This window comes from Carassius gibelio, chromosome A4 (genome assembly GCF_023724105.1).
Source record: "Carassius gibelio isolate Cgi1373 ecotype wild population from Czech Republic chromosome A4, carGib1.2-hapl.c, whole genome shotgun sequence".
NCBI lineage: Eukaryota > Metazoa > Chordata > Actinopteri > Cypriniformes > Cyprinidae > Carassius > Carassius gibelio.
In genome coordinates this window covers 24,325,370-24,340,441 of record NC_068374.1, presented here as the reverse complement: position 1 = coordinate 24,340,441, position 15,072 = coordinate 24,325,370, and the positions used below count along the sequence as shown (strand labels likewise).

The following is a 15,072-nucleotide window of genomic DNA, read 5'->3' as shown; positions in this document are numbered from 1 at the left end:
TTGGCAGTTGCTGTACCCCAGTTTGGAAACACCTGTTCTACTGCAATCTTGCACTCAGTATCATGCAAATTCCGATTTTGAAATATTAACTCATTCTTTACCAGCAACTGATTTGAGATGGACTATTATAGGACTGTGCAAAATGCATGTTCTTAGGAACTCACATTGATCTGAGGTAACCAAGTGTGTTGCATTCGCATGCTCTGTTAACCAGCGATGACACCCAAGATGAAAGAACACTGGAGAATGTTTAGTGGGGCTGTCGCGGTGACCCACCTGCAACCTAAATTCGGTTGGCCTGCTATATTCAGCACAGTACCATCAGCATGACTTACGTGGCTCTCGGTACCGCTGTGCCAAGGTGGGAGGGGCTGGGGCCAGACAAAGTCACAGTGACATTGTGAATGACCAGGGATGTTCTCTTAATACCGACTGTATTATTAGAAACTGTTGAAATGGAGCCAGCCCGCATTGCTGTCCTTTCAGGCACTAATTATGCACACCAAGAGATATAGTGCCAAGAAAAAGTATGTGAACCCAAGTCTTTGCGAACATTGGCTAACACCACACAAACAATTATACTCTTTCATATATTCATTGAACACATCTAACTTCCGTGTGTGTGTGTCTTCTTGGAAACATGTACTGTACATATCTCCTGTACATTCTGAAGGGCAGTACTAAATGAAAAAAAAAGTATGATATTTAAATGAAACAAGAAACACATCATCATCATCGTTATCCTTTTCTAAACATTTACACCCCCAGCTCATAATGCATTTTTGAACTTTTTGAAGCTTAAAAGTTTAAGTGGAATTGATTTTTACTGGGAGGACAGAAATCTCTTTGGTTTCATAAAAAATTCAATGTGTTTTGAAGATTTTTTTTTTTACGAGTAATTAATGACATCAGTTTCATTTTTGGATGAACAATCCCTTCAAGGTCAGACTTTGTGGAAAGGGGAAGGAATAGGGATGTAACAATTAACTGTTTTGTACGCTGCAATTGATTATAAGATAACTAACAAACTGGTAAGATTTTAAAATATTTGTATCTTAAATCTTTTATTGCCTTAATTATTTACAGTATGTGGTGAAATGTTGTGTAACAAGTGGTTTCCCTTTAATGTCCGTCTAGTTTGAACTTGCTGCTTGCTTGCAACTGCTGTGTTCACAGAAGCTTTGCGTTCAAATATTTCAACTCAAATCGATATTTTGTGTCTAATTATTTACTTAAGTGGCAAGTAGCCGTGTAATAACTAGGGTCCTTATCACCCTGTCAGGCTTTATTCTGAGATAACAACTGGCTAGGTGTACATTATCCCTTACTTAAAGCTCATACAGTAAGTGCAGAACTGCTTTGTTTACAGCGGAAACCAAGGAAACGCTTTAAGCGCCACCTGCTGGCAGAGAGTGAATCTGCATCTCGTTGAGCTCAGTTTCATGCAGAGATATTTTTTTTTGTATAGTTTCCCAAAACTGGTCAAACTATTCTGTTTTTACTTAATTTCTAAAATTATGCAATCTAATTTTGTTTAAAAATTAGATGCTCATGTTGCATGTATGCAGCATCTTTGTTTGGATCATGCTTAAAATGCAGTGGTTGCTTCTAATTTTAAATGGAAAGAGCACAGACAAAGCCTTGTTTTGTTTACATGAAGAGATTAATTTTATTTGTGTTATTTATTTTATTTGGGACTTTATTTAAATTTTGTCATGTAGCAGATGCTTTTATCTAAAGCGACTTACAAATGAGGAAAATAGAAGCAATCAAAACCAACAAAAGAGCAAGGATATGCAAGTATTATATTAGTATATTATTATAGTATTATTTCAATTGCACTGAGAAACGTGCAAAATTTTGTCCACGCAATAATAAAAGGACACATTTAATTCATAATTTGTCTTAAATCTCATTTTGTTAAAAAAAAATTAAACTACGAAAATCATGAGTTGAGTGAATCGTTATATTCCTAGGAAGGAATGAATGCAACTACAATAACATATATATTGTGGATGTAATATTTTTTGTTTATGCCTGTGTTTCTTGAGCTTGTAAAATATGAGCTTCCCTTAGGTGCAGATATTGAAATTACGGATTAAAACTGATTTATGTCAGAAGGAATTGCAAAATGCGAGGCCGAATGTAAATATGCCCTTTGTGCATTCTACCACAGCGGGGTGAGATTGTGTATGTGCGTGAGTGAGTGAGTCCATCAAGGAGAGTGTAGGGTTTCTTTACACATTAGTAATCTCCTCTGGCAACCGAGGCTGTCTCCACAAATATATCTCTCCTCCTTTCTGTCCCTCTTTTTCTCCTTCCTTCACTCATGGTAAGGACATCTGTCTGTCTCACTATAGCACATGTCTTAGAAACAGACATCCAGATGCACATGTCTGTTGAGCCAAGAGTATCTCAGGTTCACCAATGCTATGTTAACATATCGTATTCTAACCTTAACTAAACTTAACCACAACCCTAAACAGTCTCCATGGCAACACACATTGACACATACTTTTACTCCTCATTCAATAACACATTAAATCAACCTGAAAGCCCAAAAATGCTTTTCGGGAATTCAACGATTTCAGGTCATCTTTTTCATTTTATTTCCTTTCAACTTTAATTTCTTGAGCTATTTTCATCCTAAATATACTTGTTTTCTCTTCAACCACTGTGTACCTCCAATTGCTTAACTGACACACACATCTCTCCTTCACTCTTCATAATGGACTTTGTTCAGCTTCTCCTGCGTCAGTGTCATAAATAGTGAAATTGGCCTGTGAGAGGAAATGTCAAATTGATATCAACCTGTCCACCTTCCTAACGAAAATTAACCATGGTTTTACTACAAATAAAACCTTTTGCTACACTAGCCGTAGTCTAACCATGGTATTTGTAGTAAAATTGCTTTAACATTATATATAACATTTTAATTTTTGATAAATGCTGTAAGAACAGTTGTAGTAAAATGCTGTAGAACAGTAATATAATGAAATATAATTTGAAATAACTGTTTTATATTTTAATATATTTTTAAATGTGATTTATTCCTGTAATGGCATTACTGTAGTTTTCAGTGTCAAATGATCCTTCACGAATCATTCTAATATGTTGATTTCATGCTCAAGAAACATTTCTAATTATTTTAAGAAACTTTTTTGCAACAACGTAAAAGTATTCACTGTAATATTTGATTTCAAAGGGACAGTTCACCCAAAAATGACAATTACCCCATGATTTACTAACCCTCAAGGCTTTCTAGGTGCATATGACTTTCTTCTTTCAGATGAATCCAGTCGGAGTTATATGTAAAAAGTCCTGGCTCTTCCAAGCTTTATAATGGTAGTGAATGGGTATTAATCATCATTAGTCCAACAGAAGTCCAATAAACTGCATCCATCCATCTTAAAAAGTGCTCCACATGATGCATCTTTGTAAGAAAAATATCCATATTTAAAACTTCATAAACCTTAATCTCTAGTTTCTACTGACTGCCGTATGCACGTTCATGAGAGAGTAGCATTCCAGTAGGACATAGCCATAGCGTAATCTCTGGTGAAAGTTGACGGACACAAGAATATTCTCACCGGAGCTTATGTTACTCCAGTGGTTTACGACCTGTGGGCCCCAAGTGGGTCGCGGTGGTATTGCAGGTGAGCCGCCTATTACTATTAAAATAAATAATAATATGGTTAATATATTTAAAAATGTCTAAGTCATAAAATAATAACATCATTTCATGTACGTACTGCCGAGTTCTGCCTGGATCTGGTTTTTCCAGGATATTTTCTGTTCATTGCCAGTTCATATATATATAGAAATCGTCATAAAGTCACAATTTGAGCATGCGTGATTTCTAAATGGCTTTATATCACGATTTTCGGCAGCCATGACCACCCGCAGTATGCTATCCGGTGATCCAATCAGAATGCAATGCACCTAGTGCGAGAACAGAACAGACTTGGCAAATGTCTACGTAACTCCAGGTTCACACACACTGTCTGTGATGCGCCTTTTTTCCGAGCCCATGTTAACGGATCAGAGCGTTAACACTGCATGCGGTAAAAGGCTAGAAATAAAAACATGCGAAAATAATATCTAGCACATGAGCATAGAGAGAGTTGTGAGTGCACAGGAGGCAGTTTAATGGAGAGGAGACACGTTTTAAGTGCGCACATTCTCTCCGGGCGAGAGCAGCATGTATTTGAGCAAGCACGTCTCGTTTTGGAAATCTGCATTGGAGCGGAGAGACTCGCGCTTGCGCATTATTTTAATGTGCTCATTACAATAACGCACTCTCGCTGCTGCTTCTGAACCGCGTACACATACTGTATAAGCACTGCGATGTATGTGTGAACCTGTATAATGTATAACAAATCTATTTCAATGCCGCTACAATTAATGAGCTCTATGAACAATGCATGGCAAAATAGAAAAAAAAGCTATGTCTAAATATTTTGTTACACGTTTACTGTAGTGATTATTTTATCTTATGTCTATTCTAGAGACCTCACAACTTTTTGATAAACAGAGATGTACAAAGTACTAGATACCCATACTTGAGTAAAAGTACAAGTGCTCTATCAAAAAAGTGACTTGAGTAGAAGCTGAAGTGCTATATCATCCTGAATGCATTTATGACTGTAAAGCATATCCGTGTGTGTCAAAATTGTGATTAAAATCGAAATCTCGAAATTGATCAAAAAAATCGCGATAGGTTTTTTTTTTTTCATATCGCATAACCCTAGTTTATTCAATAGAGACAGTTAACAATCTAGCTTCTGATTGCTAAGTTATTGACCCAACTATAGCGGGGTCAGTAAAAATTTTTGCAGGGGGCCGCACAAACATATGTGTTTGGCTGTGTGGGCCGCGAGTTGAAAAAGTTTGGGAACCACTGAGTTTCACCAATGTTATCTGCTGAAATGCCATCCTCTCGTGAATGTGTATGACATTAAGTGGAAATTACAGATTATGGCTTATAAAGTTTTTAACATAATTTATTTATTTTTTTTACAAAAATGCATAGATTCGCTTCAGAAGGCCTTTATAAACCCTGGAGCTGTGATGAGCACTTTTTATGATGGATGGATGCAGTTTATTGGACTTCCATTGGACTACTGAATATCACCCATTTACTGCCATTATACAGCTTGGAAGAGCCAGGACATTGTTGAATATTACTCCAATTTTATTCATCTGAAAGATGAAAGGCATATACACCTAGAATGGCTTGAAGGTGAGTAAATCATGGGGTAATTGTGAGCAGTAGGAAATCAATACACAATCTTACTGCCTGTTTTAAAAGCCAGACACTGGAAAAGCTGAATAAACCATTGATCAGTTATTTTGAATATAATGGATTCCCTCTTTAGCACACATGACGAAGGATTCTGGGATATGAGCCCACAGACAAGTTTCCATTAACACTCTTAGAAACAGCAGCACACTTACTGTACTGTATTCTTCAACTGTGGAGTTCTGCACTGTACATTCATTATAATACTACGGGTGGAAAGCAGATGTGCTACTTCCACAGAATGTGGCTGACATTTGCCCCAGCTGTAAACAATTCACAAAGTCTCCAGTTAGACTAAAGAAGATTGGAAGATAGGGGGAAAAGTCCTCCAAGTGGCCTGATGTTTCAGAGCTGAAAAAAGAACTTAATGTTTTAAAGAAAGAGTTGTAAACTTTAAGCATTATTTAATAGATTCAACATTTTGTGGTACTACTAAAATCCTATGAAATAATACAATTTATGAGAGTCAAATGACCATGAAAACAAAATTAGACTCAGCATAATATATGTGGGCATGGGAACAGGAAGACTGCCGCTGTGTGGGTTTACTTTAGCTGTACTCTGGGGACAAGTTTGTCTAAACCGGTCTAAATCTTTCTGAAACTCCCTTTAGCATCCTTAAGAAAAAATAAATAAATAGTGTTTCTTTATTTTTTTATCAAATTTGATTTTACACACAATTACAGTTTCATTCAATTTCGAAATCATGATAAGTAAAAATAAAAATAAAAATGAATGAATGAGATTTTATGGCTTCATTACAAGAATTCAGAAATCATGAGATCAATCATAATTTTATATTTAATCCATATCTATTGACAGACAAAATAAATAAATAAATGTTTTTTACAGCTTCATTAAATATAGAAATCATGAGATCCATCATTATATCATATTTAATTAATATCTATTGACATAGTGAATAAATAAATACCATATTGCAAAAAAATTATACATATATAAATATAATTTCAATTCAATTTCAGTTTTATTTGTATAGTGCATTTACAACAGCCCCCAGACTGACCAAAGTGTTTTACAGAACAGCAAGAATATTACACATACACTGAAAATAGACCAGAGAAAAAATTTTAACCACCCATTTAAAAATTTAAGAGGAGAATTTTAATTCTATTCTAAGAATTGGAGTAATGTGTTCATGCTTACGACGCTTTAAAAGAAGTCTGTCAGCATTTTGAACAAGCTGAAGTCAAGCAATTTGAGATTTAGATAGACCGCAATATAAAGAATTGCAGTAATCTAGACGCATTGTAACAAACGCATGAACAGCCATTTCTAGAGTTTTTGGAGTGAGACATTTTTTTATTTTAGACAATAAACTAAACTGGATCCAATAACAGAGGACACATGTCTATCAGATTTTAAATGCTGGTCAATAATAATACCTAGGTTCTGCAGCCATGAGGATCTAAAATTGGATAAACTTTCTAGCTCAGGGCTTATACACTGAGAGTTCTCATTTGGACTGAAAACAATTACCTCGGTCTTGTCCTCGTTTGGGCTAGCCATAATTTAACCTCCTCTAAACATTGGAGAAGAGAAGTGATCACATTGGATATTTGAGGGTCATCTGCGTAAAAAATTAAAAGACACACCATGTTTTCGTAGAATAGAGCCCAGAGGCACCATGTACAGAGAGAATAGAGAGGGAGCCAAAATAGAGCCTTGTGGAAGGCCACAGGTCAGAGGAGCAGGGGAAGAGGAACAATTTCCCAGCTTCCCTAAAAACTTTCCGTCAGATATGACTGAGATCAAGTGTATTTTAATTAAATAAATACAAATATAATTTCCTCCCCAAAAATGGGTTAGTCATTCATAATTAGCTTTATATAAATGAATGAAATGGAAGAGAACAGTGGAATGTTTTCATTGAGATATCTAGGTAAATCTATTTGTGTGGAAAGGAAGAATACACTTCAAAAAGCAGTAAAATGCCGGCCCCTATGCAGTTTGCACAAGAATATTAATTGAGAAGACACAGGGAGAGATTCTGGTCCTCTGCCGTTCACCCTGAATCTGACTGAGCTTTAACTTTGCCTGAGTGTTTGAGTGACAAAAATAGCTCCCATCTGTTTTCAAAGGACTCAGCAAATAGCTACAAAAAGGCTCCCTGCTGAACTAAGGAGTTAAAAAACTGCCACCAAACACATAAGCACAGCACAAACATGTAGTGTATTAGCAAAACCTTTCTTTCTGTAAAGACCTAAAACTCTGGAGCCGTAGTTCAGAGTTAAACCCACGCCACAAATACTGTGTGCGAGCTGATTTCCAAAGGGCAAATAATGCTCATTCTGAATCTTCACTCCGTGAATAAGGCTAGAAACAGGAAAGGCCCACGTATCGAACTGCTTAAGCATGAAATTTGATTATGCTTGTAGTCAAAGTGCAACATGGCGAGAACTCTGACGTAAATGTTGTAGAAGAGCGATTCAAAGATGAAGAGAGGCTAACTGATCCAGTACTATCATCCCAGAGGCACAGAAACCTGAAACATGAGGCTCCAGATCAAAAGCTCCAAAATGGTTTTGTACAGTCCCAAACATCTTCTTCCCAGCATGCACTATTTAAATGTTATTGTGTCCATTTGTATCACTTTTAGACTTAGTCCTCTACTCAAAATTATCAGTTTTAATAATCATTTTGCTGTCCATGTACACCACAGTTTGAACATTTGGTTTCATTATTATTATTTTTCTTTGGCAAGGATGCATTAAATTGATCAAAAGTGTTAGCAAAGACAGTGTTGCAAAAGACTATTAAAAATGATTTTGAAATTTCTACTCATTTAAGAATCTTGAAAAAAATCGAATTTTCCACAAAAACAATAAGATGCACTTTTTTTCCCCTTTTTTACACGGACAATAATAAGAAGCATATCTTTACCAAAACGTCAGCATTAGAATTATTTCTGAAGGATCATGTGACACTGAAGACTGGAGATATGGCTAATGAATATTCAGCTTTGCTATCAGAGGGGGAAAAAACGCATTTGAAAATATATACAAATATAAAACAGTTATTTTAAATTATAATATTTTGCAACAGTGTAGTTTTTTAAATATTTTGATCAAATAAATGCATCCTTAATAAGCATAAAAGACTACTTTCAAAAACTTACCGACCTCAAATGTTGGAACGGTACTGTAAATGATGGTGCTTCAGTTCAAAACATGCAAACTGTTAACTTTATTTTTTAAGTTCTCAGCTAAAAAAGACTGGGATCTGAAGCAGACAGGCTCTGGCTCTAGGAGGTTAGGGTTTGTGCAAACAAAGGCAGACTCGCAGATCAGGAGGAAAAGGGGCTCAGAATGACAAGAAAGAAGGGAAGGGGAACCACAGTACAGAAAAAGATATTACTAATGTGACATTTCTTAGTGAAATATGATAAAATGCACCAGAATTTGTGATGTCAGCTGAAAAGGAAAGTCATTTTAGAAAGAAAACAAGTTACTAAATTTTGACAAAAGACTATGAAGATGACTATTTTGTCAATTTAGAACAGCATAAACCACCAAATCATTCTTAATGAGACCAGGAACATGCATTGGGTAAGTAAATAAACTGGATTTTGATTTTATGTCAACTTTAACTTGTTAGTTACACGTACACATATACATACATGCTCACAACACAGATCAGACACAGGCCTAAGGACATGAGACTGTGATATGCATATTACCGAATTCTGTCTCAACCCCAAACAATCTTTCAAGCAAAAAGTGCAATCTGATTGCATGCATTTGACAGATGAGTGCTTCTACGCCTTGAGCTGTTCTTGTGTCCGATCTGTCATAGAGAGGGATTATATCAGTTTGAAGATGTTGTGAAACACTCTAAATCCCAACAACTGTAATACCAGCAAATGAGGGCACGGGACGGAAAGCATGGCCTTTGAGCAACTCATACACTCGTAAGAGAGCGGACAAGTACAGCATCTAAAGGTAATCTTATGGTCATTATACAGTAAAAAAGGCAAGGTTTCACGTGCTTGCATTTAAAATAAAATAAACAGGTGATTGGCTCTACTCAACTATAAATAACTCGCAGGACACAGGTGGCACATCAGGTTTTAAAACCACTTGGAAACCTCTATGGACACATTGGCAATTGAATCGCCATTGGCTAGTACATTTTTTAGTTTACTCACCAGACTGATAATATATATATATATATATATATTAGTGCTGTCAATCGATTAAAAAAAATTAACTAATTAATCGCACAATTTTTTAAAATTAATCGCGATTAATCGCGATTAATCGCAATTAAAAGACGGAAACTTTTTGGATATGTAAATGTAAAATGTAAATAATTAATGTAAACTCAAGACAAAGAAACTATTTAAATTCAAAATATGATTGTTTATTGGAATTTTTGTTTAACTTGTAACACAGATTTTCTCATGTAAACAACATACCTGCAATAAACCATCAATATCCTCCAAATAAACTGGTGGCTTGAAAGCCATATTTATTACAGAAATAAAAACACAGGCATGTAAGTACCATTTGAATTTCAAAACGATCAATGCCAATAAAAAACAAAAATGATTTCTATGTTGATTTCTAAGTGGACTGCAAAAAAATTCCAAAGTATAGTCATTGCCAGTGCTTTAAGTGGGCCTGTACACACTGGTCCCGCCACTTCCAAATATAGCTCTTGAGCGTACCGCCACCTCTCCGTGCGCCCAGAACGTGCTTGTAGCGTACCGGTACGCTCATTTGGACATCTGTTTTAATAGACGTTTTAATCTTTTACCTGCACTGCCGATTTTCAGAGCGCCCTTCACAATGCAAGCTTCCTAATTCATCCCACCCAGAGCAGAAACTACATTACCCATTCACCCTTAAGTTATACAAGTGAATAGCGCATGTGTCGCTTTTCCCACTGTTAAGTGTCAACAACTCAACGTGGCCGGAGAAGGTGTGTGAAACTTGTTGTGAGTTATACTAAAGCAAAATCTTGAGTATTTATTGTCTGATAAACATTAAAAACTGTCTGCGGAGGTTGAGTCGTCCTGCAGCCCCCGCTGGCTGTTCATTGGCTGCAGCATCTTTTTTCTAAGTTCTAAAAAAATACCGTAGATGGCAAGGCACAAATTTAGATATTCATTTATCTAATTAATCTATAGCCTATGCACAAAGACAATATGATCTTTTTGTCCCCTTTTTGTTTTAAAGCTTGATGAAGAGAGCGCAAGTTGCTGCAGCTGCGAGGAGGACAGTGATGCACGCGTACAGGAGTGATTGACAGTTCGCGGCACTGTGTACAAAAAATACTCCGCTACACAATTATTTCGTTATTTTCGTTTAAGCTTATTAACGTTAGCGTTACAGAAAGGTCTGATTTACGCACTGTTACAGTCATTGTTTTTTTTTTTTTTAAACAATGACATTTGAGTTCATGATTTTAATGTTGCTGTTTCTTGTGGCAGACTGAATGAAGAGTAATGTTTCTTGTGACATACTGAAGAGTAATCCGGCAGAGTTTTATACTGAAACTTTCCGTCTAAAAGTCCTTCCTTGGTCTTATCCATATTTCTTTGCACGTTGAACACACATAGGCCACAACTGGAAATAAAAAAAAACTGCAACCGCGTTAATTGCGTTATTTTTTTTTAACGCGTTAAATATTTCAAATTAATCGAATGCGTTAACGCGCTAATTTTGACAGCACTAATATATATATATATATATATATATATATATATATATATATATATATATATATATACATACATGTTTGTAAAATGACACGTTTTTTATATCTGAAATTACACTCTTAACATCAGTCAGTCAAGCATTATAATATGATAATCAATATTATTTAATGATAGAACTTAGAAATTAGAATTTAAACTTGAAAACCATGTATGAATGCATATTAGTCATTTTAACTGAACTTCGGACTGGAGGTGGTGTTTTTTTGTCATTCAGTGTTTCTGTTAAAAAAAAAAAAAATTGCAAATACCAACAAAAATACTGATAAGATAATAATGATTCGAATTTTACTAATAAGAACAATGTAAAATGCAGGTTATGTGCGTTCCCTCAAACTGATTTGCTGAAATCAAAACGGATGATATTAGGTGAGCACCAGCCAATGATATTGCTGCTTGCGCATTAGTTCCGCCTACTTAAAAAAAAAAAAAACGGCAGTTCTTAGAAGCTGAATAATTCCAAAGGAACACAGGTATTTTGACAGGAAAATACAACAAAGAATATTGTTTATATGTAATGTGTCAATTCTCTCTATCTCTCTCTCTCTCTCTCTCTGCGTGTGTGAAACACAGCGACGGCGAGTTGTGCGCCTTCACACTAGAGTTTACGGTACGTTAAATACTGAGCGGCAACCTTCTGGTCTCTCTTGTGAAACCAACAAAGAAGTGGCTAAAACTGCAATTCATCGAATGGCCACTAGAGGCTGGCTCCAAAAGGGAATCAGTCCCAGGCTCTCCATGTTAAAATATCCAACTTTACAGCAGAAAAAAAGTGGTTTTGGTCTATATAGCTAATTTTGCCCTTCATACAACTGTGAGGGGGATGATTTTTTTTTATATAACTCGTCCATTTAAATTATATTAAAGTTCTGCATAATTAAGGGCGTGGTTACTTGAGTGACAGGTGGATTGCTGTTTGCTGTCACCACGGTCAAGCTAGGTGGGTGTGGTTTCAGCAATCAGCTCCCGCCTCTTTGCCCATTTTCGATTATCCTGGAGTGACACGAGGTGATGCGCTGCCAAGATGGTGACTGCCCATTTCGCCCACTTTGAGCTTCAAAAACACTCTTCCGAAATCTACTGCGTGATGTCACGACACTATGTCCATGTTTTTATACAGTTTATGTTAAATACTAGAGCATTGCACATCCATTCAGATGAACTGTAAAATAGCACAGATCGCTTGATGGAGAGAGAAACTCTGATGCACTCAGTCAGAGTTCGGCGAGTGAAACTATATCTGTGCTAAACTTAGACTTAGCATCCAACTCACACACTGACGAGTAAAATCAGAGAATTAAATAGCCTTTGGCTAATATTAGAAATAATTTAGTCGCCCAGAGTGAAGATTTAGTTGCATGCAAGTGATTTACTCGCAATGTAGAGGGCTGGCTTGTCTGGTACTAGCAGCCTTGCTGGTGTTAGAAGACACACAACATTTTTTTTTAAATTCATTTGTTAAGAGACTACACTTAAGGTTTATAGTTTATACTTTAAATTAAAGATTTAAAGGGACAGCTCATAATTTCTGCCATCACTTTATTACCCTCATGCCTTTTTAAACTATGACTGTCTACCTTATGCAGTTCTTCAAAAAAAAAAAAAAAAAAAAAAACTTTGACTTCCATCTTATGGACACAGAGATATTTATCAAAATATCCCATTTATATGTTTCATGGCATTTTTCTGGTGATCCAGTCCAGGCAGAAAAATAAATAAAAAAAAGAGACTTACAAATGAGTACAATAAAAGCAGTCAAAACTAACAAAAGAGCAGCAATGTATAAGTGCAAATTACAAGTCTCTTATAAATATATATATAATTATAAGTTTTTCAGCACCTGGAGGTTTGGTTTGGTGCTCAGACTGCTCATAGCATTCACATAATAAAATAATGAACAAAATAATAAAGTGTGATAATACTATTATATTTTAAAATAAAAAGTTTTTAATAAAAATGCATTATCAAGAATATTTTATTTTGGTGAGTTGAAGTGAATTCATTCAGTAATAGGATGTCACGGAACATGCCAAAAGAAAGAGTTTCCATAAAAGAAACAAATAAAATGACATATGTTCATCACACATTTTCTCCTTGAAATGTAGTAAACGAATCATATGAACCACTTTCATGCTACTTCTATGGGCATTTTGTGTTCTATTTTGAGGCTTGAAATCTTCAGTCACCATTCAGTGTCACTCTATGGTAAAGATATTCTACAAAATCTATGTTTTTGTCCCATAATGAAAATACCGAACGACATGCATAATGACTACATTTCACAGATTTGTTACTTATTTATTTATTTTATGAACTATCCCTTTAACTGAACACGCCGCCGCGGAAACGCGACGCTCCGGCCAAATATTTCCGTCTGACGCATGTGTATCTACATTATACCAGCAACTGTATCAAAAATAGCGCACACGGAACGCGAAACGCCCCCTGTGTAAACGCGTCCTTAAACTTCTCTATCTTCCGCTCTTGGAATACAAAAACTTTTAAAATTATCGTCAACAATCATTTTTGACAGCAAGAAGTGCAACAACCCAGGAATCATAACAATAATAAGTTTTGTTCTGTCTACTTACAGATGGGAGTCGGGAAACTGTATAGCACTTCCATGGCTGAATAAAGACAGAAGTAGAAGAAGAGCAGCGGACAATCTGAGCGCATCCATTATTCTTCTGACTGACATCCAACAGACGAGTTTCTCCCACTAAAATCCACTGAAGTGACCCTCTTAGAGCAGCCGAGCTTCCGCCATGAGCGCCGCTACTTCCACAAACAAATCACAGATGCTTTTGGTCCCTCCAGCTACTTCTGCCTTTGCCCTGTTGAATTAGTTCAGATGTTTCTCCAGAGATGTGGAGACTGGCAGGGGGAGTCCGGTGTGGGGCGTCTCCGTGTCTCTCCGGTTTTCCAGTACGTTAACGAGTCTGTTTTAGACTGTGCGCGCTGTGGCGGATCAGTTTCCACACGCCCCCCCACCCATCTGCGCGCGATCATCATCACGCGTGTCGCTCCATACAAGGAGCGCGCGCCGCACAGCTGATGCGCCCTGCCAGGCATCAGAACTCATATCTTTGAATGACAAGAAAGTTATAGAGTTTCATCAGATAGATAGATAGATAGATAGATAGATAGATAGATAGATAGATAGATAGATAGATAGATAGATAGATAGATAGATAGATAGATAGATAGATAGATAGATAGATAGATAGATAGATAGACATTTTTGCATACTTTATAATGCAATTTTGGATTTATTGTAGTGAAAAGTGAATATTTCTCAAGGTAGATTATAGAAAAAAAATCAAATTTCTATAGGAATACAACACGCAAGTAAAGTTTTAGTTAAAAATAAAATAAAAACTATTATTACTATATAATTATGCTATTGTAACTCCAAAAAATAAAGATAGTGTTGAAATTAAGTTGACATTTTGTGACAATGATAGTCACAACTGAACCTGCCATTAAGCAGCCTATTGTAGTTTTAAGTAAAAAATGTATAATTAAAACCTTAAATTGAAAATTTTGCAAATGGTTTTATAAATGTATAGCCACAGTCTCACTTATTGCTGACAGATTGGCAGGAACACAGACAGACAGCAAACTGTCAAGGAAACATGACTTATTAAGTTATTTCTAAATTTTCCATAAACAGCTACTAAAAATTGCAATAGAAGATTTACTCATGAAAAGACTTTATTAAATGCATTGTATTCAGTAGCTAGCTAACTTAGCTAACACGTGGATGAGAAATTGCATTTCTTTAGTAAATAACTTGGGGTAGAGTTCAGCACATGCACAAACTTTTTTTATTATTATTAGTATAAGCTTGTTAGAATAAGATAAATTACTTGCATAAGTAAAAATTTCTGAATGGTCATTAAAAAGTTGTGCTGCATTTGTAACAAAGCTGGATCAACTGTCAAAACTGATTAAAAGCAGTCACAGCTAAAGGCCATAGCATTGCATCAGTGCAAACACCAGGGGCACACACCATTCATAAGAGCATCAC

The 15,072-nt window shown here is 35.9% G+C and overlaps 1 protein-coding gene across 4 annotated transcripts in view; it reads right to left on the bottom strand.

Annotated features, from left to right (window-relative positions):
• The window catches only part of cacna2d1a (calcium channel, voltage-dependent, alpha 2/delta subunit 1a), a 72,339-nt gene extending 58,313 nt beyond the window's left edge, over positions 1–14,026 (bottom strand). For all 4 annotated transcript variants that reach the window (XM_052577476.1, XM_052577480.1, XM_052577478.1 and 1 more), the window contains exon 1: positions 13,634–14,026. In XM_052577476.1, the coding sequence (XP_052433436.1) occupies positions 13,634–13,740 (107 nt within the window). In that variant the 5' untranslated portion in view covers positions 13,741–14,026. The remainder of the gene's footprint in view (positions 1–13,633) is intronic.
• Between the last annotated feature and the right edge of the window lie 1,046 nt (positions 14,027–15,072).